The sequence below is a fragment of the Rhinolophus sinicus genome, linkage group LG02, assembly GCF_036562045.2.
Source record: "Rhinolophus sinicus isolate RSC01 linkage group LG02, ASM3656204v1, whole genome shotgun sequence".
Classification (NCBI taxonomy): Eukaryota; Metazoa; Chordata; class Mammalia; order Chiroptera; family Rhinolophidae; genus Rhinolophus; species Rhinolophus sinicus.
Genome location: NC_133752.1, coordinates 195,713,191 through 195,737,622, shown reverse-complemented (window position 1 = coordinate 195,737,622; position 24,432 = coordinate 195,713,191). Strand labels below are relative to the sequence as shown.

Below are 24,432 nucleotides of genomic sequence, written 5' to 3'. Positions count from 1 at the left end.
GGCCTTGGAATTTAATAGGCTTTTAAGTTCTAAGGACAATTAGTAGTAACAGGTACCATTTATTACACTAACTGTGTGTTGGGTTCCTAGTTCTGTTCACCCCAAGAAATGCTTGATGCCAGGGAGCCATCTGGGTCCCACAGTGTAGCACTGACCCCAGGGCAGGGGAGCCAAGGCTGGGAGCCCAGTGACCCGGGTTCCAGTCCTGCTGTACCATCTGGGACAGGCTCCCCCTATCTCGGGACCTCATTTCCCCCATATGTAAGATGGACGGGCAAAATGGATCCATCCAGCCCTGACCCTCTGTGGTTCTGCCAGCCACGAAGCCAGTCTTCTCCTGGCTGCAGAAACCAGTGTTGCCCCAGAGTGGAGAAGGTGGTGGCAGTTCCTGTGCCTGCAGCTGGCGCGGAGCTGCATGAGTTACCAGCAGAGAGGAAACCGTATCTCCCCGCCCCCCGGGCTGCACTGTTGTAGCCATCTTTAGGATGGTTGCTCGGGTCATTTTTAAGTGTGATGGCAATACTCTGGTGACCACCATCCCAGGGACAAGGTGACTCCGGAAGCACTCAGGTTGAGCTGATTCCAGCCTCACGGGAGCCTGGCTGTGGGTGGCTGATGTTCCCAGCTGCTCGCTCCACATCAGACTGTTTCCCAGGACAGTGGCTGCTTAGGTATGAGAGCCAGACCTCTGCCCCAGAGCCTCATGGAGGAGGGCCAAGGTTATTCCATCTCCCCTCCCTTCCCTACGGAGACAGAGTGTCCACTCCTCGGCGGGACCTGTATCAGGCAGTGAGGCCCCTGAGAAGGCTCAGAGCTCAGCCTGCCCTTAGGGGCCGATCAGAGTCCCACAGAGCAGAGGGGGACAACACAGCCACCACAGCAGTGCTGTCAGTGAGGGGAGCACAGGGGTGCAGAGACCCTGGACTGGTCTGGGGGCCAAGGAGCTTCATGCTTCAAACTCATCATGGCTCGTTACTAATAAATCTAGATTCTCACAAAGGAAGACCCCCTGGTGGCAACTCATGATGTGGGAGAAAGCTCTGTGATTTCTAAAGCTTAATACTCTGTCTAACGGCCCCAGTTCAGGGCCACATCTTCTCCCCAGGGACCAATTTAGGGTTGGTAGTGATTAGCAGGGCTTCTTGTAAGTTGTGCTTCTTTGGCTGAGAATGGAAAGTCAGCCTCCTTCTCTCCATCACATTTCAGCTTGAGCTTCAGCAGGGGCCCTGGGGCTCTCCCATCTCAGGAAGAAAGCACAGACCTGCCTGAGTGGCATCGATTTCCTGTGCCAGCTGTGGGACAGCCTGGAAGAAGAGCGTGGGGTGGTGGCCGGGGAGACACGGGGAGTATAACCCAGGAATCGAGAAGCTCAGAGGAACTGGTGGAGTTTGCGAGAGGCCCCGGATCTCATTCATGGATAACAGGAGAAGCAAAGGGGTGGATGGGTCACCCAGGGGATGGTCAGCCGGCAGCATGGGGTTGCAGGCCATGGACTGTGCATAGGAGGCCGTGGGAGACGAAGCTGGGAAGCAGCTGGAGCACCAGCTTCTTGTGCGTTTCTGGGCACCAAAGAGCCACAGAAACCACGGGGGCAGGGAGTGAGGGGTGTCCCTGGGCTCCGCCCATCATTGGTGACAGCCACTGATGACAGCCAGGGAGGCTACTCAGTGGGTACGACCCACTGGCCAAACCCTTGTGAGGGCAGGAGTCTCTCAGAAGACCTGACGAGGGACGGAGTATGTCTCCGTGGCCCGAGATAATGCCTGTACCCACAGCTTCCTCTGCGGTGGGGCTGCCTGGCCTAGGCACAGCCCCGTGAGGAGCTGTTCTTTCTTCAGATCTGCCAGAGAAGGCGCTGGCCTTCAGAACTCAGTGCCCCCATAGTAATTGAGTACCTGCCACAGCTGGCACTTCCCTGCCTGTCAGGCACAGACTGTCCTGCCCATTTTAAAGATGAGGCTCGAGAAGGGAAGCAGTTTTCTGCGAGATACACCACTAGTAAGGAGGCCAGACTCATACCCACATCAGCCTGGCGTTACAAGACTTCTAAGAAACACATGTGCCGGGCTGGCTCGTCCTGGCTCCTGAGACCCAGCTCCGACTTCAGTGGTATCTCCCTGGTGGCTTGACTGGAGCATTTACGCCACAGAAATGGGCACATGCTACAAATCAGCCCCCACCCAAGCCTCACCCCATCCCCGCCAGTTGCTAACCATTTATCAGCACACGACTCTGCAAGTCCAGCATACATGCTGTTTGGGACTTTAGTGAGTGGCCTATGAACTTGCAGCTTCCTGTGAGGGGCCTGGCACGGAACCGCTTTGCTGCTTCAGCTGTTGATTAGTTGGTCATACTCTGGCAGCCCAACGATTTGATTTGAATAAGTAGGAAAATCACGGTAAAGGCATAATAAGAGGACTCAAATCAGGTGACAGCAGAGGTCAGCGTGCTGAGTGAAATGCAGGGCTCCTTCATTTCAATTCTTTTGTTTTATTTAATTTCAGACTTTTAAAAATCTTAATTAGCTGCCAGGGTGTTTCTGTTTTTAAATAGATGTTGATTCTCAGCTGCCCCACGCCCATGCTTAAAGCGCAAGGCGTCAAGATTGAGCTGTCCCCACTTGAACAGGAGACCTGTGAGCTACCTGGGAGAGGAGGGCGCCTGTGTGTCCGTGTGTGGGATTCCTTCCCGCTGCCTAAGGCCAGCACCTCGCAGTGGGACAGGAAAGTCAGGTTCAGGCGTGTGGGGGCGGACAGCAGCTCTTCCTCTCAGCTGCCTTTAGCCTCTTGATGGACTTGTGACCTACAACCTCTCACTTGACCCCTGACCTCATAAATTCTAGAATCTCCTCACAAATCACCAGGAAGATAAACAACAACTGGGGTCAACTGAAGGGGTCCAAGCCACTCCAGGCAGTCAGCGAGGGGAGATCAAGTCTTCTGGGGTACGGGGGGTGTCCAGGATCTGTGGGTGACAAGAGAGGGACCCTTGTTCTCCCCATCACACCAGTGCCCTCAGAATGTGTTTCTGCATAATTCTCAGGGAGCACTGCCTGGGTGGGGTGCAGAGGCCAGGCCTCTGGAGACTTGAGGTGAATGGCCTATAGTCAGTGTCTTCGAAACCCATGGGCAGCCCAGCTCCACACTCAGCTAGGCCTCTGGGGCGGGAGGGGGATGGGGCTTTCTAGTCCGAGGCCCTGTCAGTGCACTGTGGGCCTTTGGGGCAGGCGTCTCAGTCACGGTCCCCTCGTCTCTGAAGGGGGTGCTTGCCTTTATAGGAGATGAGAAACCCCAGATTGTTGTCACTGCCTGGGGTTTGGAGCCACAGTGGAGCCTCTGGGAGCCTAGGAGGAGAGGCTAGACTGAATCAGCTGGCCCTTTGAGGGACGGGGCTTCCAAGTCTGGCTGAACAACATGCTGGAAGGGCCTGCCAGGCAGAGCCACCGTGAGCAAATTCCAGATGCAAAGCCTGCTGCAGCTAGAGAGTGGAGGGACTGTAGCAGGCAGTGGGGGGGCCCAGCCCTGGCACGTGTGGCACTCTCCCCCTTCTGACGGGAAGTCAATTGCTGACTGCCCTTTTAAGATAAAGCCTCGGAGAAAAAGGTACCTAAGGTTTGCGTACATTTTTTGCTTCAGAAAGTAGCTGCTGCCAACCAGAAGAAATCTCAGGTGAAGAACAGGAGCACAGTGACCTGTGTGCCCCTGGACCCAGAACGAGCTCCGTGAGGGCTGAGGGAGCAGCTCAGGGGTGTGTGGGTGGAGCTGGAGGCCAGCGTCCCGGGGCGCAGGGCTTTGCACCGGGGGTAAGGGTTCTGCGGACCCGGGGAGCAGTACGATGCCAGATAGACCCCCTTTGGTGTGTAGTTCAGGGCATGGCCGTGGGGCTGGCGAGGATGAGCCTCTGAGGTCCCATGGATGTGACTTGTGCAGAAGTGCAATGAGAGGTGGCTAGGCAGGACTGACGGTGCCTGTGGGTGTGACAGCTGGAGGCTTGCGGGCATGTGAGCTCAGCGCTGCAGCCCACCCACTCAGCCCCGACCCATCAACACTCCTCTTGGGGCCGAGCCTGAAACGAAAGCTCCACCTGCCTCACAGGAGCGCGTGGCATCCGGTGCAAACTGAAAAGTGCTGTGCTCCTCCGTCGTTTTCAGGCCCCCCACACCCGCTTCAAGGGGACGCTGACTAAAGCCATGACCAAAAGCAGTTCCACAGGCCATACCCCGTAATCTGACCTAGGTCAGGGGCGTCACTCCGTGGGTCCCTCACTGCCACTCACTGTGTGGCCCTCAGAGCGAGGCCTGCCCACTGTGTCGTTGGCTTCTCCCTAAGGGACCTCCATCTGGGTGGCTCGGTGCACACCCCTCTGTGGGTACATGCGGTACGTGTGCTAACAGCAACCCAGGAACACTCCATTTAGTTGTGACGTTTCATTGGCTATCTCTTTTCAGCCTGAAATCTTCTCTCTCCCTCTCTCTTACCGGTCCCCAACCCTCTCTTATCTGTCTCTTCCCAGAGGGTATGAACTGCATGAACAAAGACCACGGCTGTGCCCACATCTGTCGGGAGACGCCCAAAGGTGGGGTGGCCTGTGACTGCAGGCCCGGCTTTGACCTTGCCCAAAACCAGAAGGACTGCACACGTAGGTAGATGGAGGCAAATGGGTCAGACATCCCCACGCGTCTCCTGCCATTGCTTTGTGGGAGGTCTGTCCAGTCTGCTGGACGTAGCCCAGGGAGGGATCTCAGCCCCTCGGGGTGGAGAGAAAGGCAGGGCCCCCAAAGGGGCCTGGGTAGGCATGGTGGATGGGGCCATGAACCAGGCCTGGGGTTTTCCCACCAGGCATAGTACCACCGGCACAGCTCTGGAGCTGGGTCCTATGTAGGGCCCTGTATGATGGCCCTGCCAGTGCTGCTTGTACCCCCATCTCCTCCCCGCAACCCCAGAGCCCCAGGGGCCCTGAGCTCATGGTGTCCAGTGGGAATGGTGTCCAGTGGCTATGGCACAGGGATCTACAAGCTCAGGACTCTGGTGGGCCAGCCCTTGGGAACAGGATGGTATAAAGAAGGAAGGGAGCTTGGTGCTATAGGGTCCCCACCTAGGCTGTGCTGACCTTATTTCCAGGATCGAAGATTAGAACTCGCAGTCCCCCCCGCAAGGCGCACTGGAAATGGGGCTACCTTGGGAGATCTGGGTGGAATGAGGCCTCTGGCCAATGGGGGCCATTTCCGGACCAACTCAGGGGTCATTTCAGGACCAGCTCGGAGGTCAGCCTGCAGGGCTCAAGTGTACTACAGCCTCTTGATGTGGTCACCCAGCTGCCCAGTAGGAGTGGCAGCCAGCAAACGAAGTAGGACAATGGCTGACACACTCAGCTAGTCCTTCAAAAGCCGCGGCCCCAAGCGTGGCCTCCATCAGCTGGGTGGAGAGTGGTGGGGTAAGGCCTCCGCTCACTGGGCAGCTGACACCCAGGCTGATGTAATGTTTGCCCCATGTGTGCCAAGAGCTGAGGGAGGCGGCTGTCAGCAGGCCCATCCCTGGCCAGACAAGTGCTCCATACCAGGCCCTCTTCCTGACACAGGAAATAGTATGAAGGAGCCCAGATCCAACTCCCAGCAGGGAAGGTGGTCCCAGCCTGGCTACTGCAGTGGGAGCCTGAGGCTGACCACCTCTCATTAAGAAAACGACCTTGCTCTTTCCATCCTTCATTCTGTGGAGAAGACAGCGGCCCTTGTTGGTCCACCATCCTTAGTCGCTGTGACTCTCACTGGTCATCCACTCTCCCTTAAGTGCCTGCCACACCTTTCCCAACTCATGCCCTCCTCAAACAGTCACCAAGGTCTTGGGGACCCACATGCATCAGACACAGTCCCTGTCTCCAAGGAGCTCATGCTGCAGTCCCTACTCATGATGCATCCATTCCCCAAAGTGAAGACATTTTCAGTGCCCAGGTGTGATCCGAGATGCGGACCAGCCTCCCTTTTCTTTCCTGGTCTTTTCCTGTGGGGTCGTAAAGAGAAACATGTACGCTGTCACCAGGAGTGAGACCATCAGGGAAATGCCCAGCTCGGCCCCAGGACTCCAGCCAGGCCCTCCTGATCTCTCCACCAGATGGATTTCATTAGCTGCAAAGAGAATTCCTGCCTCCTGACAACCTTCCGAACAGGAAATGAATGACTCCAGCTCTCCTAGTCCCCCTGTCGGGTCATCCGAGCTTCCTCGGGACAAAGGCCACGGACAGACACATGTGGAGTGGGCAGGCTTGTTGACAGGCTCTGTGGGAAGCAAAACACATTCCTTCAGTCAACAAGACTGGCTGACGCCCAGCTCTGGCCCCGCCCTGAGCTAGGTGTGGGGGAGAGAGCTGTGAACCGCCACGGAAGGGAAGTGGCCGGGGCTGACTCACTCCGTCACTCCGTCACTCCATCTGGGGCCAGTGCTACAAGGGGACAGTTTACTCAGAGAGCATCTCCTGAGGGGCTGACCTGGTCTGAGTGGTCAGGGGCAAGGCAGGGAGGGCCCTGTGAGCAGCTAAGATGCCCCCTACCGCACCCCGACACAGAAGAGCCAAGACCTTGCCCAGAACGTTTGCTGGTGAAAAAAACGTCCCACCCTCCCTGCTCAGGGTCTGGCTATTGCCAAAGTGTGTGGAGAGTCAGTCACAATCCTAGAGCTGAGGAATTGGTGACGGCCTTGCAGCCTTCCTGTGAAAGGACTGCACAGAGAGCTGTCCGTCCAGTCTTGGCTCCTTCTGTGTGGCTAAGGTGTTAGTGTACAGTTAGCTCTGAGACTCCCCCCAGCCCTTGAGGTCACTTGAGGTCCAGGAAATTCTAGATGTAGAGTTGGGATGGGAGCTGAGGCCTGGCCCAGCCAGCCTCGATGGGCCAGCAGGGCCACGGGGCTCTGCCCCAAACTCTTTCATCCCTGCAGAGCCCAGGACCCACTCCAGGGCCAGAGGACATTTTCCCCATTCTTCTCTCTGTCTTCCGAGAGCTCCGGGCTCTGGTATTTATTTCCATGTACAAGCTCAGCCCGTGGCGTCCATAAGATGCACAAACACTTCAGACAGGCCTGCATCTTCCTTAGAATCACCGGTAGGGCACAGCCCATCTCCTGGAGCCCAGAACTTGGAAACGACTGGCCGCACTATTCTCACTGCCTGCTCTCCGGCTCCACCTGCCCGCGCTGACATGCGGCTTTTCTCAGGCTGGGAAGGCACGTGATTCCCGCCCAATGTGGCCTCTGCCTGGATCCCTCCCTCACCTGGGATTTATGCTAAGCAGCTGCCCCCTAGAACACTGGGCTTCTCTGGCGCTCTTCCTGGGCGGAGAAATTAGCTATTTTGGAGATGATAGTGTGACTCCAGGCTGTCAGGCTCCCCGGGAACACTAAGAGAAGAGACACTTCTGTGCAGCGGGGGCCAGAGGATTTTGTGCTCAAAGGCCCCATTGAGTTGCCTGAAGTGGTCCTGCAGGTCCTTGAAATGTCACCCTGGCAGTTGGGTCCCTCCTTCGGATGGTCATTAGCTTCTTGTGGCAGAGGCAGCCTGCTAGAGCCTGTGGTCACTAAGGACAGCATCTGGGACACAGAACAGGACCCATTCTCTTGACGTCCTCCTCACCAGACACCGTCACTCAGGACAGACGCTCTGTTGGTGAAAGGGAGACCACCTGGGAAAGGTAGCTGCAGAACGCGGTCCTGAAACGCTTGAAAGCCCTCGCCAAGGAGTTGCCACCAAGTGACCTCCCTCCGGGACCAGCCCTGCTCATGGGTCACCCTGACAGAGTGTCATTAATTCAGACTCTGCCAATTCAGAATTTTTGTCACCTCTGACCGTATAGTTGGTCTGAGATTAATCTTTGCGTATTTGATCAGCATCAGGGTTTTGCCAAGTCAATGAAGAGTGTAGATAGAATTGCGGACAGATGAGTAAGGGATCCAAGAAGATGCCCTGTCCGTGAGGCCCTGGTGTACAGGTGACGGCCACCCTGTCATACTGCCAGCAGAGTGAAGCAGGAGCTAGAGGAACCCTTCCCATGGAGATCCTGGATCTCCTAGCAAAAGCCCTCACCCGGCAAAGTGATGACAGCACGTTTCCTTTTCAGTAAACTTGACTGTATCATTTGCCCTATTTCCAACTGGCTCCTCTCTGTCCAGCCACCTTTTCAGTCCACCCAGGTCGTGAATGCTGTAGGACACTTCAAGATTCTGGGCTGAAGGGCACCAGCGCCTCCAGGCCCGAGGCACTGCAAACTACGTAACATGTTTAAATAAAAGGTCATTTTCAAAATGGCACCTGAGGTGACACTAATTTGCCTGCATTCTGTCTGTCTGGATGTTGCCTTGGAAGGATTAGAACTTTGAGGGGACAGAGTCTGAGATGGCTGCTGGGACTTGGGGAGAGTAGACATCTGTGGGGACATCCTTGCACACACCCCAAGACCTAGGCAGAGGAAAGACAGCTCTGCAAGAACTGAAGAAATGACTGTCCCCTCTCCCCATGGGCCCACCTCCCCCACCTTGTAGAGTAGGCCTGGTTTTCATAGATGTCTGTCCCATGGAGACACGTTATTTTAGTGTCTTTTGCAGCCTAGGAAGGATAAAATTGTCTAGCTTATCCCTTCCTTCAACTAACACCGTCTGAGTACATCAGCTGTGTGCTAGTTCTGTTCAAAGCCCAGACGACCCAAGTCCATTCTCTGTCCCCAGTGACCTCTAGGGAGGACAAGGTCTCTCTAGGGAGTGAGCGCTTCCATCCAGGACCCTCGAGGGGCTGAGGTCTGGGAAAGGTTGCCTATTCACGGATTGTCTTATGCCCTCGTTTCCTCCCCCGTCCCTTCAAAGAACCACCAACACTGAGAAACTAATCGTTCTTGTCGTTCTGTTTATACACACGTATGTACACTTTGGGCCTAACTAGTAACCTGTAACTATGGAAACGGAGGCTGCCAGCACAGCTGTGAGGACACAGACACAGGCCCCATGTGTGGCTGCCACCAGAAGTATGCCCTCCACTCGGACGGTCGGACGTGCATCGGTAAGTAGCACCTTCGCCGAGCACTACACCCTTCACCACCCTGGCCCCCCGGGTTGCGCCGTGGGTCCCTGAAGTCAGCCAGCACCCCAGTGTGTCCCGGTTTCCAAGAAGGAAGCTTAAGGGACATAAGAAAGAGTGTCCCCAGGTACTGATGGGAAGCTTATGGAGACTTACCCAGGGTCGTTCGGCCACTCTGGACCAAGCGCCTCTGCTTTGTGTCACTGCAGGTTTGCTGTGGGTCCTCGTCCTCGACAGGGGAGGTGGTCCCAGGCAGGGGGTCTGTGAGGAGGAGGAAGGTGTGCGTGCCTCAGGTGGGCAGCTTCTGTTCCTGAAGCACAGGTGCTTGCTCCCCTAACATGGAGACACACAGCAGACTCATTTCACCTCATAACGGCCCCATTAGTGGTGTGAGCGGCCCACACAGTCTGGAAAACCAAGAGGTTTTCTCAGAAAACTACTATAAGTCTTCATGTCTAGAATACCAGGGGAGATAGACTGTGTGGCTCTGGGTGGGGGTCTGGGTGTTTCTAACTGCTTTCCCTTCCAAACTAACGGGGGCTCTCGCCAGACTTTGTCTCCCACCTAGAATCCCTTTTTCTCAGCAACGCCGTCTCCTCACCTCACCTGTTACATATTCGAGTCTCCGTTTGAGTGACATGGAATCATTTCCTCCCTCCTTATTTTCAAGGGAAAGCTTGAATATTTGTGATTATCTCGTGCCATAATCACTAGCGTGTTCTTTCCCCGCTCAAAAATAACAGCAAATTTTTAACTGAGAAAAAGGAATTTCAAGGTTGGTGTCCATCCAACTTTGTTCATCCTCCTCTTTCTCTTCAATGTTGACAAACTTTAGAAACCCGTAATAATCGCTTATCGTGGTTATTTTTTTTTTAAGTACCTATTTCTTATTACCAACTTGGAAGATATTTCTTGAAGGACTTTCAAGTAACAAGAAAAGGGTTGGCAAGCAAGCAAAGCCATGAAGCCCAGAGTTTGCTGTCACATTCTGTCCCCTGTGACTCTGCTCCCGGGTGCCTAGGGGGTCAGGCAGGGGGCGGGGCCTGCGGTCCCACGCTCGTCCCTGGCTGTCGTCCCGGGTGCTGCCACCTGCGTGGTTCTCCCCTCCTCTGTGTGGTCTCTCCTCTCCAACAGCCGTTTTGGTTCATTTTATCTCATTCCTCCTGCTTTTCTGGTGATGGTCCCTGATTGCCTGTCTTGTCTGATAACTGACGTTCATTAATTATTTTCAGAGCCAAAAGCCAAACCAAACCAAACAACCAAAAAAAAAAATTCAAAGCAAAACCCGGTCTCAGACCAGTGTCTCTATTGCAGCCTGATCCCATCTAGAACCTCCTCTCCCGCCTCTCTCCGTCTCTGCTGTCCTGCCCGGGCCCCCTCAGGCCCGTGGGCCCCCTTCCTGTCTCGTCTGCTGGGGTCTCCCTCGGTGTTTGCGTCTGCAGTGGAGCCGCCTCTGCCGGCCCCTGGACCGGTGCAAACAGCTGCTGGCCAGACACACCCAGCCTCGTCTAACACATCTTGTATTTGTCCACCTGACTCATCCTTTCTTATTTTTTTTATCTTTTAGTGTCTGCTGCATGTGAAGGCCCCTGCTTGGATCTGTTTTCTAACACAACTCCCCTTGCCCCCTCTTTTCCTCTCCTCCCCTTAGAAATCCTTTCCCAGACCCAGCTCCTGGGCTGTTGCTCCCTGCTGGCCAGGAGGCCCTTCCATCTGCCTGCTCCCTGCTCCTCAGGTTCTCCCCCCGCCCACAGGAGCAAATGTCTCTGCACACCTCCCACTGACTGACCAAAACAAAAAACAAAAAACCGTGAACCAGCTAACCTCACGCGCTCCTCCATGGGAAGCACCCGGACGGAGCTTCCTGTCCAGAGGCCAGAATGCGCCCTGCCTGGCCAGGCCGTCTCTCTCTGCACGCTCCTAAAATGACTGACCCCTCTTTGCAACCCCTCATTGAGCACTTGAATGTATTGCTCTAGTCCTCTATAGACAAGCAGGCAACCAGCGCTGCCCAAATCAATCCCCTGGTTTTTCTGTCTATTCGATCGGATCCATTGTCATGTGCGTGTTTCTTTCTCCATATGTCTTGTTCTTAATTTTGCATGAGTGTTTGACATACTTTCACGCCCTTGAGACAGGGCGTCTGCTGTCCAGGCGCATCCATCACCGGACCTCGCGGCCCTGTCCCCTTGTCCTTGCCTTGTCCTGTGCCTGCCTCTCCAGTCCGAGCCAGGGTGTCTGTAATGGCCTGTGTCTTCGTGAGCCCCGCGTGGTGCTGTCTGCACATGTGTCCTGTCTGCTCTGACCTCAGCTGCCTCCTCCGTGTACAGAGGGGCCCTGTGTCCCATCTGTGTCCTTCTGTGGTCCTCCCCTTCTCTTCACCCCACCCCTGCCCTGCTGCCTCTTCGCTCTGCCCTGAACATGCCACCTTGGAGGTGCCTGGGTTTAGCCCCTTGGCGAGGACGCCGCGCCAGCCCACGTGCTGTGCTGGCTTTGTGTGCGCCACGCCGAAAGGCTGACTGTCTTGGGCCGCGGGAAGTGGGCTGTCATTAACCAGTGGCTCCATGTTTGTCCCTTACTTGTGTTTTAGAGAAGGATGAGGCTGCAATTGAGCGCTCTCAGTTCAATGCCACGTCAGTAGCTGATGTGGACAAGCGGGTGAAACGGCGGCTCCTCATGGGTAACACTTTTCTTCCACTTCCTTTGTTGTCCTTGCACTTTTGTTCATGTGTGTGTTTCTGTGTGCGTGTGTGTGCGTGTGGTGTGTGCTGGCGTGCGGGGCATCTGTGCGTGCTGGCGCGTGGGGCTGTGAGTTTGTGCAGGCGTGTGGGGGGCGTGTGAGGGGGCTGTCCGTCTGTGTGCGCGGCCCCGTGTGTGCCGTCATGCGTGCCGCGCGTGAGTGTGGGGGCCTGCACCCCAGATGTGAACTCACTTTTTCCTTTTGAAAGGTTTTACCCTTCATCAAACACGTGTATTTCTTTGTTTGTGTGTTTGTAGCAAAGAACCCAGGCCCACTGTCTAGCGGCCTCTGCGTGTAAGGGGCATGTGCTGTGAACGCCTCTCTACTTGCAGGGAAGGCCCACATTTGCAGTTAGGACCTCAGCATCAGCAGAGCAACAGTGAGATGCAGACACGAAGGAGGCGTTATTGTAGAGCAGGCATTCTGACAGCAAGGTCCTTACCCATCTCCTCGCTCAGGAGAGAAGCCTCATCCAGGGGAAAAAAGTTATGTCTAGATTTGGGACCAGGGAGTCTTAGGGGCACCCAGTCCAATCCGCTTGCTTTATGGTTGGGAAATCTGCTGCCTGTAGAGGGGGGACCGATTAAGGTCATCTGGCAGGCCGGGTAAAAGCAGGACTCAGCCCCTCCTGGCCCCAAGGCGCCCGTCTCCCTGAATGACCCCAGCCAGAGCCTACTGGGCTGGTGGCCTTGGCCCACGTTTCCACCGTCCCCCCTCAGGCAGCCACTTGCCTTGGCGGTCTGCACAATGTCAGCTGCACTCTGAGCACTGCCCCTGGGCTGGATCCAGACTCTAGGGAGGCTCACCCAGAAGCACCTGGTACCACTCAGGGTGGCTCAGGGGGCTGCTGGTACCGCTGATTCTGTGCAGTGAGGAAGAGGAAGTGACTGCTCTTCCACCAGGCTTAGTCTGCACGACGGAAAAGCAAGTCTGCCTCCTCATTCATTCATTCCTGGTTCTCAGTTGGTTCCACATTTCTGGAGTTGCTGGCCCCTGGATGGCACCAGCTGCCTAGGCCTCTGGAGCACAGCTGCAGGATCGCCTGGGATTGTCACATCCTTGTTTGTGGTACTCTGATAGGTCACACCAGCCTTGGGAGCTGTGAAGCCAGGTGGTGCATTTCCCATGTCTCAGTTGAGGAAACTGAGGCTCATTGGGGTGCCCTGGCTTGCCCAGGGTCCCACAATACCCTGCATAGCTGAGCTTAGCCCAGAGCTCATGGCAGTGTGGACCATCTTAATTGTCGGGGTCACAGGACCATGGAGGTCAGATCCTGACGGTTCTGGAGAGGTCCGTCCCTCCAGGGGTCCTCATATGGACCTGGCAGGAGCCCTGGCATTTGGGAAGGAGGGAGCTGTAGATGGGGCAGCCTGAGGGATGTGGCCCTGCGTGCTGGGGAGTAGGCTTGAGGCCCGCCCTCCCTCCTGGTGCTTGGAGGAGCAGGGGAGATCATGGGCTGGCTGACGGTTCACACTGGACAGGACAGGCATCGCCCTGCTTCTTGGGCAAGAGCACTAAGGGCTAGCGAGCCCAGACGGGCAGATGGGACAAGCTCAGGCTGGAAGCCCGCTGTCTGCCGGTTCTCTGGACAGGGCTGTCTCGTTGACTTGGGCTGTCTGGGTTGGCCTGGGAAGGTCTGGAAATGGCCAATAGGTGGGCTTGGAGTTCCCACCAAGCAGTCATGTCCACTACCCTCCAGGAATATGTGAGTCAGCATTATGGACGTTCTAGAAAGGTGGCTAGAAGAGGATGGTGGGAACCTAAGCATTGCCAGTGCTCTGAGGCCATGCTGAGGGCCAAGGGGGCCCAGGCCCCGCCGTCTCACTTACTATAGGAGAAGTAGGCACTCTGCTGGGGCCAGAGCTCCAAAGCAGGACAGGACCGAGAACCGGGCTCCCAGGTGCCCTGTACCCGTCCCAGCAAGAGCTTGGTGGCAGAAGAAGGCTGAGTGAGTTAGCAGCAAGCAGGTGGCTGGCGGGGTAGGAGGGTTGGGGGAGAGAAGGGCCTCTGCACTTGCTTTTTCAGATTCGAGTCAGTGGATAGTGGCCCAGAGCGAGATTCAGAGCCGGTCAGGGAGGTGAGGAAGGAGGCCTCACCCCTGTGTGGGAGGCAGAGTGGGCAAGCAGATCGGGGGACTCTGTGCCAGGCCAAGGAAAGGGATGACGATGGCCTCCCCTGCGTTCCCACCTCCCTGATTATAGAAACCAACCCCCTTAGAGCCTATGCTGCCCCACAGACAAGAGCCCTCGCCCTCCTGTGGTCCTCCGACAACGCTGCACCCGGGGGACAAGGACCGGCAGCCAAGGCCCCACGCCCAGAACTGGGTAACCATCCTCAGAGGCTTCCCTGAAAGGCACTGTGCTATCCGGAGCACAGCTGAGCCACCCCCAAGAGCTCCTAATCCTTAGCACCTGTCTCTTCTGAGAGCATCCTGTGTGGGCCCTAAGTAGTAGCCCCCAGTGAGATGTGGCTGCTTCCCGGCCATATTAATAGAGGCAAGGAATGGAGAATGAGGGAGGTGACCAGTGCTGACCAGAGCATACCTGGGGCCACATGCTCAGAGCCCCATCCCTGTGTGGAGACGGCAGCCTAGATGGCGAGGGGAATCAGAGTTGGGTCAGTGTCACTGGCCTGTGGGAGGGAGTGCAGGCAGTTTATCCCAGTGGGTGCTGGGGCTGGTGGGCCACTTCAGTCCTGTTTGGGGTCCTGGGAGGGGACAGGGTAGAATAGACAGAGAGGGAAGGAGCTGGTTCTGTGGCCCAGGAGCAGATGAGGAAGGTGAGACACAGAAATTCCACGTCAAGGTCAGACCCTGGGCCGCCTGGCTCCAGACTCTGTGCACTTGACCTCTGCACTGGTCAGCTCCCCACGGGAGGACAGAGATGAGCAACTGTTGTGAGAAAAGACTGGGGGCTGGAATGCCCAGGAATTATCTAATGTGAGCAGTACCAATTGTAGTCACAGTACGGGGTTCCGCCAGAGCAGGGCACATGCACTGCAGTCACCTGGTGCCTGAGATGACCTGGCAGGTGTCTTCCAACCCTAGATACCAAGTATCTCCTGTACCGATGGGGCTTATTTTTAGGGTGGGTAGGAAAGGATTAAGAAGTCTCCCTTTGCCCTCCAGAAGTGAGTGGGGACAGGGCAGCTCTTGCCAGCCACAGGAGGTTCCGTGAGCCCACGCCATCCTTGCTACTCTCTGTGGCGACTGACCACATGTCATCAGCAGACTGGTCCAGGGTGAAGCCCCTTTTCCATGTCTGAAGGCGGGTAAATGGCCTCCTACCGCAGGCTTCATGCTCCAATTTACCTTCCCCCAAATGGAGCTGGAGAATTTAGGCTTTATCCACTCTTCTAGGCCGTTTGACTCGGAGTTATTTCAGAAATATTTTGTGCCCAGACTGCGGAGGTCACAGGTCCCTTCAGTGTCTGCAAGTCATTTCATGAGGCAGCCTCACCTCTAAACAGGGCTGAGAGCCAGGACCCAAGCAAAACACAGAGGACACAGAATGTATGAGCTAAAACCTGGGCCCTTTACCCACATTGGAGCCTCTCAGTTCCTTCGAGGAACCTGCCTGCTGTTTGTTTACTCAAGCACTAGCATTTTGGTTACAAGGTTCCCAAGTCTGGCAACTCTAAGGAGCCAGCACTGACAGAAATCCTGCAGCCTTGCTCCTGCTGGTTATGGCACTGGCTGCTTTCCTGGGGTCCCCCAGGCTCCACGCCTGGCAGCACCGGAAGTAGAGCAGGCTGTGTCTGTTAGAAACCAGTGAGGACACGGGGCTCTGAGGGGTGAAGTGGCTCGCTCAAGCCATGCAGCTGGTCAGGGCAGGCCTGGATCCTGCCTCTGTGGAAGAAGGGGCTGCAGAGGTAGGGAGCGCTGCAGGCGGTAGTCAGTCCAGAGTGTGGACAGAACACAAACCTCCAGAGAGCTGGAGGGGGAGGGTGTCCAGCACAGCGGCCTGGGGCCATTTAGGGCCAAATGGCCCTGCCCCACCCTTGGCGTCTCAGTTGCACCCCAGTAGTTGCTGTTTATAATTACCCCCAGTCCCTGAGCACAGACTTAGAATGGGCAGTTATGTTTACTTTAAAGGGGCCTCAAAGTATGTATCCGATTTTAAAGTCCCGTTAAAATCAGTTAAAATATTTGGATGTGAGGGTCGGAGTGATAAATTTCAATGTTCTGGCCGACTTTCTGGCGTGAAACATGTGAGTGACAGGCTAAGTTTGCCCCAGGCTGCCTGGGGCCCACTGACAGCCAGCCTGATAAGACCCGGTGAGTCATACCTGTCAACCCTGGGTCTTTAATCACCTCCTTTCCCCCAGGTATCTGTGGGTTAGATGCCTGTTAGTTTCCTGTTGCTGCTGCTAACAAGTTACCACAATCAGCGCCTTAAAACAATACAAATGTAGTCTCTTCTGCAGGTCAGAAATGTGGCTTGGGGCTCACAGGGCTAAAATCAAAGTGTCAGCAAGAGCTGCTTTCCTTCTGGAAGCTCTAGGGGTGAATCCATTTCCTGGCCTCTTCCGGCTTCTAGAGGCCCCCACATTCCTCGGCTCCCGGCCCCTTCCTCCATCTTCAAAGCCCACAGCACTGCATCTCTCTGTCCCGGCTTCCATCACCACAGCTCTTTCTCAGGCCTCCTCCCACTTTTAAGGACCACATAGGGCCTTCCCAGGATAGTCTCCCACCTCAGGGGCCTTAGTTGAATCACTCTGCCAAGGGTCACGGAGCATGAAGACATGGACGTTTTAGGGGGTTGTTATGCCACCACCACGATGGTTCAAACTTGGGCAGGGAGGAGCCTCCCAGGTTGGTTGCTGTGAGCTCCACTGAGGCAGAGCCCACATCTGCCCTCTTCACTGGCTTAGTCCCGGAGCCAGCAATCTCCCAGCACAGGGCAGGGGCTAGACGGTGCAGGAAACCCTGCCCCTGCCCCCTTGGGTGGGTTTCCAGCCTCCACAGTGGCCCCCAGCGGTGGGTGCCCACTGCTCCCTCAGTCTTAGTGCCCTTCAGCCCAGCCCCTCCAGCTGGCCCTTGTCCCTCTCCACTTTGCAGTTTGCAGGGTGCTCTCCCGTCAGCTCTGTCCAGCCAGTCTCCCCACAGCCTGCAAGGCAGCTGTCCCCGCTTTACAGATGAAGAAGTGAGGCCACGACAAGGGGGGAGGCACGCCCTGGGCCGAGAAGCAGCGAGCACCAGGCTGAACCCAGAGCCGAGGCTGCAGACGCCCCGGTCCGGGGCCCTGAGTCAGGAGCAGAGCAGGCACTCCAGGCAGAGTCTCCCCCTGAAGGCACCAGACCAGACCACTGATTCCCAGCAGCCCGTTCCAGGGGCCCCGGAAGCAGAGGTGCCTGTGGTCCAGGCCCAGGGACCACAGTAACTGTGGCCACAGCAAAGTTAACCTTTAGCTCCAGCTTTCTCTGGGCCTTGTACTGCCCTCAGCCTTCCCTTACCTCACAGCCACTCTGAGGGTTGGTGTAAAGTAACTCCCATCTCACAGATGAGGAAACTGAGGCACAGAGTGGTAGCTAGGAGTTCCTCTCCCACAGCTGGCACCTGCCCATCTCCTGCACTGCTCCACCTCTGAGCCCAGCCTCCCTTCCATCGGATGGGCATGATACCATAATATGGCCACCTAGCTGGGCTCGGAGGCGGTGCCATGACAAGAGTCCCTGGGGCCTGGCACATAGGACAACACTCAGTAAGGGGAGCTGCTCACAGCAGTTCCGGGAAAGGGGACAAGGGACTGGAGACCTGGAAGGCCCGGAAAGACCAGGGGGAGCGAGGCGGTTATGGTAGTAATGGCTGACACGTGGCAAGTGCAGACTGAGCCCCACGCTGTCCCCAGCCTCATGTAACCGCACAGCCACCCTGAGAGGTCCGGCCGATGTCATGTCTCTTGACACTCACACTCCTGTTTCTCCCCCAGCTCCTGGCTCCTTTGTCAACCCAGGGGCTGCCGTCCTGCCACTCCTTTCCTGTAGCCACCATCTCCAGGGTCCCTGGGTCTCTCCTGACTGCACCAACCTGTGTCCCAGGCCACCTCTTCCCACTTCTTGTTCCAGACCCACATATTCCGTCACCTCTCGGAAGCCCTCCTCCATCTGTCCCTCAAGCCCTATATGTGTAGACTGTCCCAGGCTTCCTGCCTCAGTGGCTCATGCCACCCACCACTCCTTACCCAGGTGCCATCTTGGACAGTTCTACTGGGCAAAGCTCCTCCAGACCTAAGTGGATCTTTCCTGCCAGGCCCAGCCCCACCTCTCTCCCTCCTTCACCAGCATCCTGTTATGTCACAAGCCTCAGACCCCCTGATGGGGCAGAGGCCAAGTCTATGCCAGCTCTGATGGCCCCTCAGGGCACAGCACAGGGTCTGGCTCAGAGGAGAAGCACGAAGGCTTCCTAGAGGAGGTGCCCAGGGATGGGCAGGGCCTCACTGCTCGCTCTTCACACTGGCAGGTGTCTGGCTGGGGAGAAAGGGCAGGACCCAGAGCCTGGACCAGCCTAGCAGTGGGAAAGGGTCAGGCAGATCTGAGGCAAGGGAGGTGGTGACACAGGGTGATTCCCCAGGCCAGGTGCTCAGCGGGGGCCCTGCCAGAGGGAGAAGGTGGGTGGACCCTGGGGCCTGGGCAGGCACCCTGTCCTCGAGGCCCAGCCTCCCTGCCCACAGGGCTAAACTCCAGGCACGGGGCTCTCTCATTCAGGAAGAACCAGGGTGGTCAGACTTGACCCGTTGCTGAACTGTCCCAAGTATGGCTAGTCGGCTAGGGTCCCCTACTGAGGCTCTGAGCTCCTGCCCTTAGCTTAGTCACACACAGAAACACACACACACACACACACACACACACACACACACACAACAGGCTGCTAAAAGAAGGTGGGTCATGGTGACTCAGCTACGTGGAGGGGTAGAGTGGGGTGGAAGCAAGGTGCCAGGCAGAGCAAAGCATATTAGGGAAGAGGAGGAGGGGCAGGGCACTGGCGGCCCCAGATGGGGGCACTGAAGCTTAGAGAGGCTGTGACTCACCCACAGCCCCTATGAGTTGGGCAAAACCAGGGCTCCTGGCACCTGGGCCCTGGCACGCTCAGGGACCAGACCTGGATGGAGGGAGCAGCCTGGGCGCTGCCCTGAGGGCCCAGAGCGTGCACCCCAAGTCCCTGGCTTCCTTCAGAGTCGGAGGCCTGTGGCTCTCCCCCTTGCTCTGGGCCTCAGAGGAAATTTGAATCTGATTCTAGCCAGTCTGTGGGCCCATCTCATAAAGTATAAAAACCTTGGGGACTTCGCCTCCCTGGACACAGCTGACACAGCATACTTTTGAATGCCACTTTCTCAGCCCCCCAGAAGCGAGGGTGGAGGTGAGGGCAGGGTACCGGGAGCTGGGTACGTGTTTCCTCCCCACCTGCAGGTCATGTGTGCGCTGCCTCCTCACAGGCAGGCCGCTGTGGACATGTCCTCCCAGGCCCTGGGGCAGGTTCTATGAGGTAAGACTACAGGCCAGGTGGGGAGGTCCCCTGGTGCTGTATGGACAGTGAGGTCGGGTCAGAGAAAATCTACCAGGAAACGCAGGCTGAGCCCGGTTGCTGGGTTTGGAGAACTTGCAGTGGACGGGCTATGGGAGGCGCCACACCCAGCAGAGAACCCAGAGGGGAGAAGAGGGGGGTGTGGCTGGGGTACAGGCAGGAGGGTGACAGAACGCAGCTGGAGGCCAGAGGCAGGGGCTTGCAGTGGGGGGAGCATGAAATGGAGTTACAGAGAGGGTGGTGTGACTAGATGGGCCTGTGGGGATGACCCCTGAGGACCCTGAGGGAGAGAATCGTCTCCATCTCCTGGCAGAGGTGGGCCAGCCCAGGGAGGTGATGGTTTAGCCAGACTCACATGGCTCTTCAGAGGCAGGTGTTTGTGGCTTCTGGGGGGGGGGGGGGCGGGGAGGGCGGGGGCAAGGGGCAGTGAACTAGGCATTGGGACACCTGACCTGCCCTGCCACCTGCCCCTGGATGGCCTCCATTCACCTCTCAGAGCTGTAAAGTAGCAAAGCAAACCCTGGTCCTCCAGGCTCTGGGGTCTGTGACAAGGCCCCACTGGGACAGTGACACCTGTAGAAGCATCGAGAGGTGATTCTGTGCTTTGCCCAGTTCTCAGGCTTTGTATAAAATGCCACCTGGTTTGTGGCAGGGCCCTCCCCAGCCTTACTGGGACGCAGGTCCCCTAGCCTGCACCAGCCAGCCCCTGCTCTGCACTGAAGCAGAAAGCTCCCCTGTGCCACAGCAGCTCCCCCACTCAGTAACGGAGTGGGGAGGTGAGCCCCACAAACAGAAGGTGGCCCTGCCCCTCTGCTCCTCACAATCACCCCATCCCACTGGGGGCTGGGCACATGTGACCCTGACAAGCTCCTTCTGGGCCTCAACCCTCATCTAAGAGACTATTCCCCAGCCTTCCCTGCCCCAGCCTTCCCTGCCTCCAGCCCCCTCCCTGTCCTGCCTTAACCCTTTCCTAGGTTCCTTGGTCCCTCAGGATTTGGTCCAAGGTGACCCCAAAGCCCTTTGGGATGTGATCTGAAAGCCCCTGCCTCCTAATCATCCCTGTCCCATGTCCACTTCCTGATGCTTTTGCTAGCCCCCCTGCCCTGCCTTACTCAGGAGGGCCCCCGGGTGGTAATACTGATTGTCCACTGTAGCCACAAATAGAAGGCACCCCAAAGAGCCCGGGCATCTTTATTTTTTTTTAACCAGTACAATCCTATGTCCAGCTGCGATCTTTGGAGGAGCCCCAGTGTGTAGAAACGGATGAAACCGATCAAACACCTGGTCATCTGCCTACTGGTTCCCTTTGCCCCTCCCTCCTTGGAAGTGAGGGCCCACTCCTTGCAAGCCCACCCTGACTCCTCAGCGCTTTTCTCCAGCTGGCTCCAAGCAGGGCAGGCCAGGCGGTGGCTGCAGACCAGGTGCCAGCAGCTGGCTGTTGACCGAGAAGTGGCCAGAGCTCAGGGTTGCTTGCGGCGAGATTTCCTGGTCCAAGGAAAGGAGGAAGTCGGGGTGGTGTCAGGTTGCTTAGCCAGGCGTATCTGTGTTTTAGGAACTGTGGGTTTGTTCCTACAGCAGGGACTCATGATGTTTTGTGAACAGTGACTGCCCTTCCGGTTTGTTGTCCCGACCCAGGCTTCGGAGCAGACCTGGGTTCCGTTAGTCCATCACCACACCAGAGTCACCTCACATCTCTGAGCCTCGGTTTTCTCTTGCAAAAAGGGGGCTGTAGTCTCTACTCTGAAGCAGTGTGGGTGGGATGCTTGATGTGTGGCCTAGCCGTGTGTACAGCACATGGCAGGTGCACGGTCACATTCCGATGCCCCAGCACTGTGAGGGTGCCATTCGCTGTTCCAGATGAGAAAACCGAGGCTCAGGAAGCTGACCTTCCTCGCGCTGCTTCTCCTTACGAGCCTCCCGAGCCGTCTTTTGTAAACACGGCATAATGGTCCACCCTCTTCCTCCTGAGGCTTGCCTCGGACAGACGAGAGGCTGTGTGCGAGCCCCTTTGCATGCCCAGCTCTCCTCCACTTGGAGACTAAAGGCAAGAGTCAGAGGCCAGGGTAAGGGCTCACTTCTGTGTCCTGCTCCTGCCACCTGCTTTAATATAAAATCTCAGTTGCCCTTTTGGATGAATGAGCCATTTGAGATCCCTCAAACCAAGGAAGAAACCTCCCTGAGGTCTGTTCTTCTCTCTCCTGCTTGGTTGCCTCTTTGCCCTCGGCCCACACCCCCTTTAGTGCAGACCCAGGTCCAGGAGGGTTCTGCTCTCAAGCACCAGTGTGAAGACCCCCAGCCACCAGGCAGGCCCAGGAGAGGGCATTACCCCTGACGCTGTGAACCTACCTGGTGCCTCTGAAAGATAATTCCATGGCAGAAACTTACCTCGCATCACACTGCCCTGAGCAGGGACGAGTTCCCGGGCAGAGGAAGGTCACAGGGTGGTGTGGTCTACAGTCTTGTTCTCCACACCACTGGGCCAAGGTCAGTCAAGGCCCAAGGGGCCTCGGTCGCCAGCTGTGTGCTGAAAAGGAAGAGTCCACGACACAGCTTGCTGCCTCCAGGCTGGCGTGGGTCCCTGGGGATCATGGGCCCATGGGTCTGTTGCCTCAGAGAGCAGTGCTGGGCGCCAAGTGGGGCTTTCCCGGGCCTCCTTTCCCACTTCCCCCTCAGACCCCAGCTTGGGTGCCCCCTCCCTTGTCAGGGCTGCAGTCCTGTCCTTTACAACTGCCCTGCCACCAGCTTCAGTGACCCCCTCCCTCACACCCACTGTCACCATCCTATCAGCCGCCAGCACGTCCCCCAGGACCCAGCTCCCTCCAGACAGCTCTCAGGGCCGAGGTGGAGCAGGGGGTCCAGGCAGAGGTGGAGAGGCAGTGTGGTTAGGAGCAGGATGCCGGCACGCCGTGGACGAACGGGATGAGCCCCGCTCCATTCCCTGCTCAGTGGCTGGGGAAGCCGCTTCTCCTGTCTCAGCCAAACTCTCCTCACTTGCCAAAGGGACCTCATGACGAAGCCCAACGTGATTGTGGGGCACAGTGAGGGACACAGGCCTGCTGACAGGGCGACCCCAACAGAGGTCGGTGGGGAAGAGCAGGGCCACTGTGTAAGGGCCTCTCGCCAGGGAACGTGGCTTTTGTCCCAAAGTGACGGGAGCCGTGGAAGACTCAGGAATCATCTGAGAGACAGGATTGGAAGTCAGATAGTCAGAGCTGGGCCCGGAGAGCTAGTGGTTCGTCCCACTTCACAGCTGGCTTCAGTTGATCCTGGTGGCAGAAGGGTAGGTGGGCCTGCCCTGATTGATTGGGCTGCACCCGCCACCAAGATGAAACCTGCAGGACAGGTGTCTGGGCTGGCCGGGTCTCTGGGTCACTGGGCCCACACCTGGCCCACTGGATCAGAGCCCCTGGGGTGGGGCCAGACACCTGCACTGTGGATAAGCCCCAGTGATTCCCAAACACTCCACAGGCAGGAAAGCCGTGGCCCAGAGTAGGGAGGGTCCTTTGCCCAGAGCCCCACAGCACGCTGGGAGCTAAGTGTGGCACTGGGGCCCCTGGACCCACGACCAGGTCCTGAGGTGTGCGCCCCACCTTGGCCCCACTCAGGTACAGTGCTGTTTGCTGGCATTCTCCTCAGCCTCCTAGCCGGGTGAAGCCCACTCACCCTTCAGTCCAGCTCACCTCGGCTTCCCCTCGCCTTCCAGTGCCCGTGAGTCTGGCTGTGGCTGCACATTCACGGGTCCCTGTGCAGTGGGGGTCGTCTCAGGCACCCTCCCCACCAGGCCTGACACAGTGCAGGGGCTTGGCCACTCGCTCCATCTGTTCCTCACGGGGCTGCCAGAGTCTTGTTCTTTTACCTGCCATTCAGCAGAAATCGGGTCCCTTTGTTGTGCCAGGGTGCTGGGGTCCTCCTGACATGGCTCTGCCTAGACAACGAGTGGTCGGTAGGGGAGACCACCACACAAACGGAAGCCCAAGGCCTGAGAGAGCTCTGGAAGGGTGCTCCCGAGTCATGAGGGACTCGTGAGGCGGAGCCGAGGGAGCCATCCTGTGGAACCATGGAGCCCCTGCTTGGGTGTGATGGGCCGAGGGGCAAGAGCTGGGTCCAAACTCCTGAGAGAAAGGCGTGGCCCGGGCCCTGTTCTGTCTCCCCGAGCAACCCTTCACCCAGAGGCCTGGCTCAGGTCCGTTTCTTCTCTAGCGCCTCTCTTGCGGCCCCCCCAACACCAATGAGTCCTTCCCAAACTGTTGCTTAGACAGAAGAGTAAACCCCCTGCTGCCCGATAGGCTGTGGCCTCGGTGAGACCAGGGGGTGTGTGTGGGGCACAAGCCCAACACAGAGCAGGAGCTCAGGGGCTAGGTGTTGACGGGGTCAGAACTGGCTGCGAGTGCTAAGACTCCACGTGCATGGCTTCTAAGAAACGGCACCGCGGGTGAGCATGTCAGTTATGACACTTTACAGAGTGCTGCCGTGTCCACATTTTGTCTGGGCCTTGCGAGAAAAATGTGGTAAATACCATCTTCTCCGCATCGCACATCAGGAACCTCAGACTCTGAGAAGTGAAGGGACCGGCCCAGGTTCATAGGGCCCACAGCTGATGGTCTGTCCACTCCACTGTCCTTCACGGGCCTTGCTGGACCTCCCCCAGATCTAGGGCGGGACAAGCAGGCAGTGTCAATGCAGGGCATCCTGCTGTCCTCCTGGCCCCTCTGTCCGGGCTGCACGGCAGGTCCAGTTGAATGGCCTGCCTCCCCTGCCTAGCAGCTGTCCAGGATCTGGCCCAAAGCAGGGGTCCCTCAGGAAAAGACCAAAGGCCAGCCTTTTAACGTGTCTGGGGTTTTCCCGCCTGCTGCAACAGGGTTTGCTCCTGGGCCCCTTCCCATCTTAGACCCCCTAGCCCATGCCTGGCCTCCCACCCTCTAGCCCAGCCCTGTGGGTAAGGGGACCGGGCCCCATGGGCGCACATCTCACCTCCTCGGGCCCCCACCCTGAGCCACCCTCGAGGATCCCTGTCGAGGGCCCAGCTTGCTGGCCTACTCTGGCTCACCCATCACCCTGAAGCCTCAGAGTCTTGGTTTCAAATACCAGCTCCTCCCAACGCCTGTGTGACCCGGGACAC

General features: G+C 57.3%; 1 protein-coding gene across 3 annotated transcripts in view; it reads left to right on the top strand.

Moving 5' to 3' along the window:
* The window catches only part of SCUBE1 (signal peptide, CUB domain and EGF like domain containing 1), a 129,107-nt gene that overhangs the window by 59,716 nt on the left and 44,959 nt on the right, over positions 1 to 24,432 (top strand). The window contains exons 5-7 of one of the 3 annotated variants that reach the window (XM_019715035.2): positions 4,513 to 4,638; positions 8,917 to 9,033; positions 11,642 to 11,731. The exons of 1 other annotated variant lie outside the window; for it this stretch is intronic. In XM_019715035.2, coding sequence (XP_019570594.2) covers positions 4,513 to 4,638; positions 8,917 to 9,033; positions 11,642 to 11,731 — 333 coding nt within the window. The remainder of the gene's footprint in view (positions 1 to 4,512; positions 4,639 to 8,916; positions 9,034 to 11,641; positions 11,732 to 24,432) is intronic. One more of the 3 variants, XM_019715037.2, reaches the window with a different exon arrangement.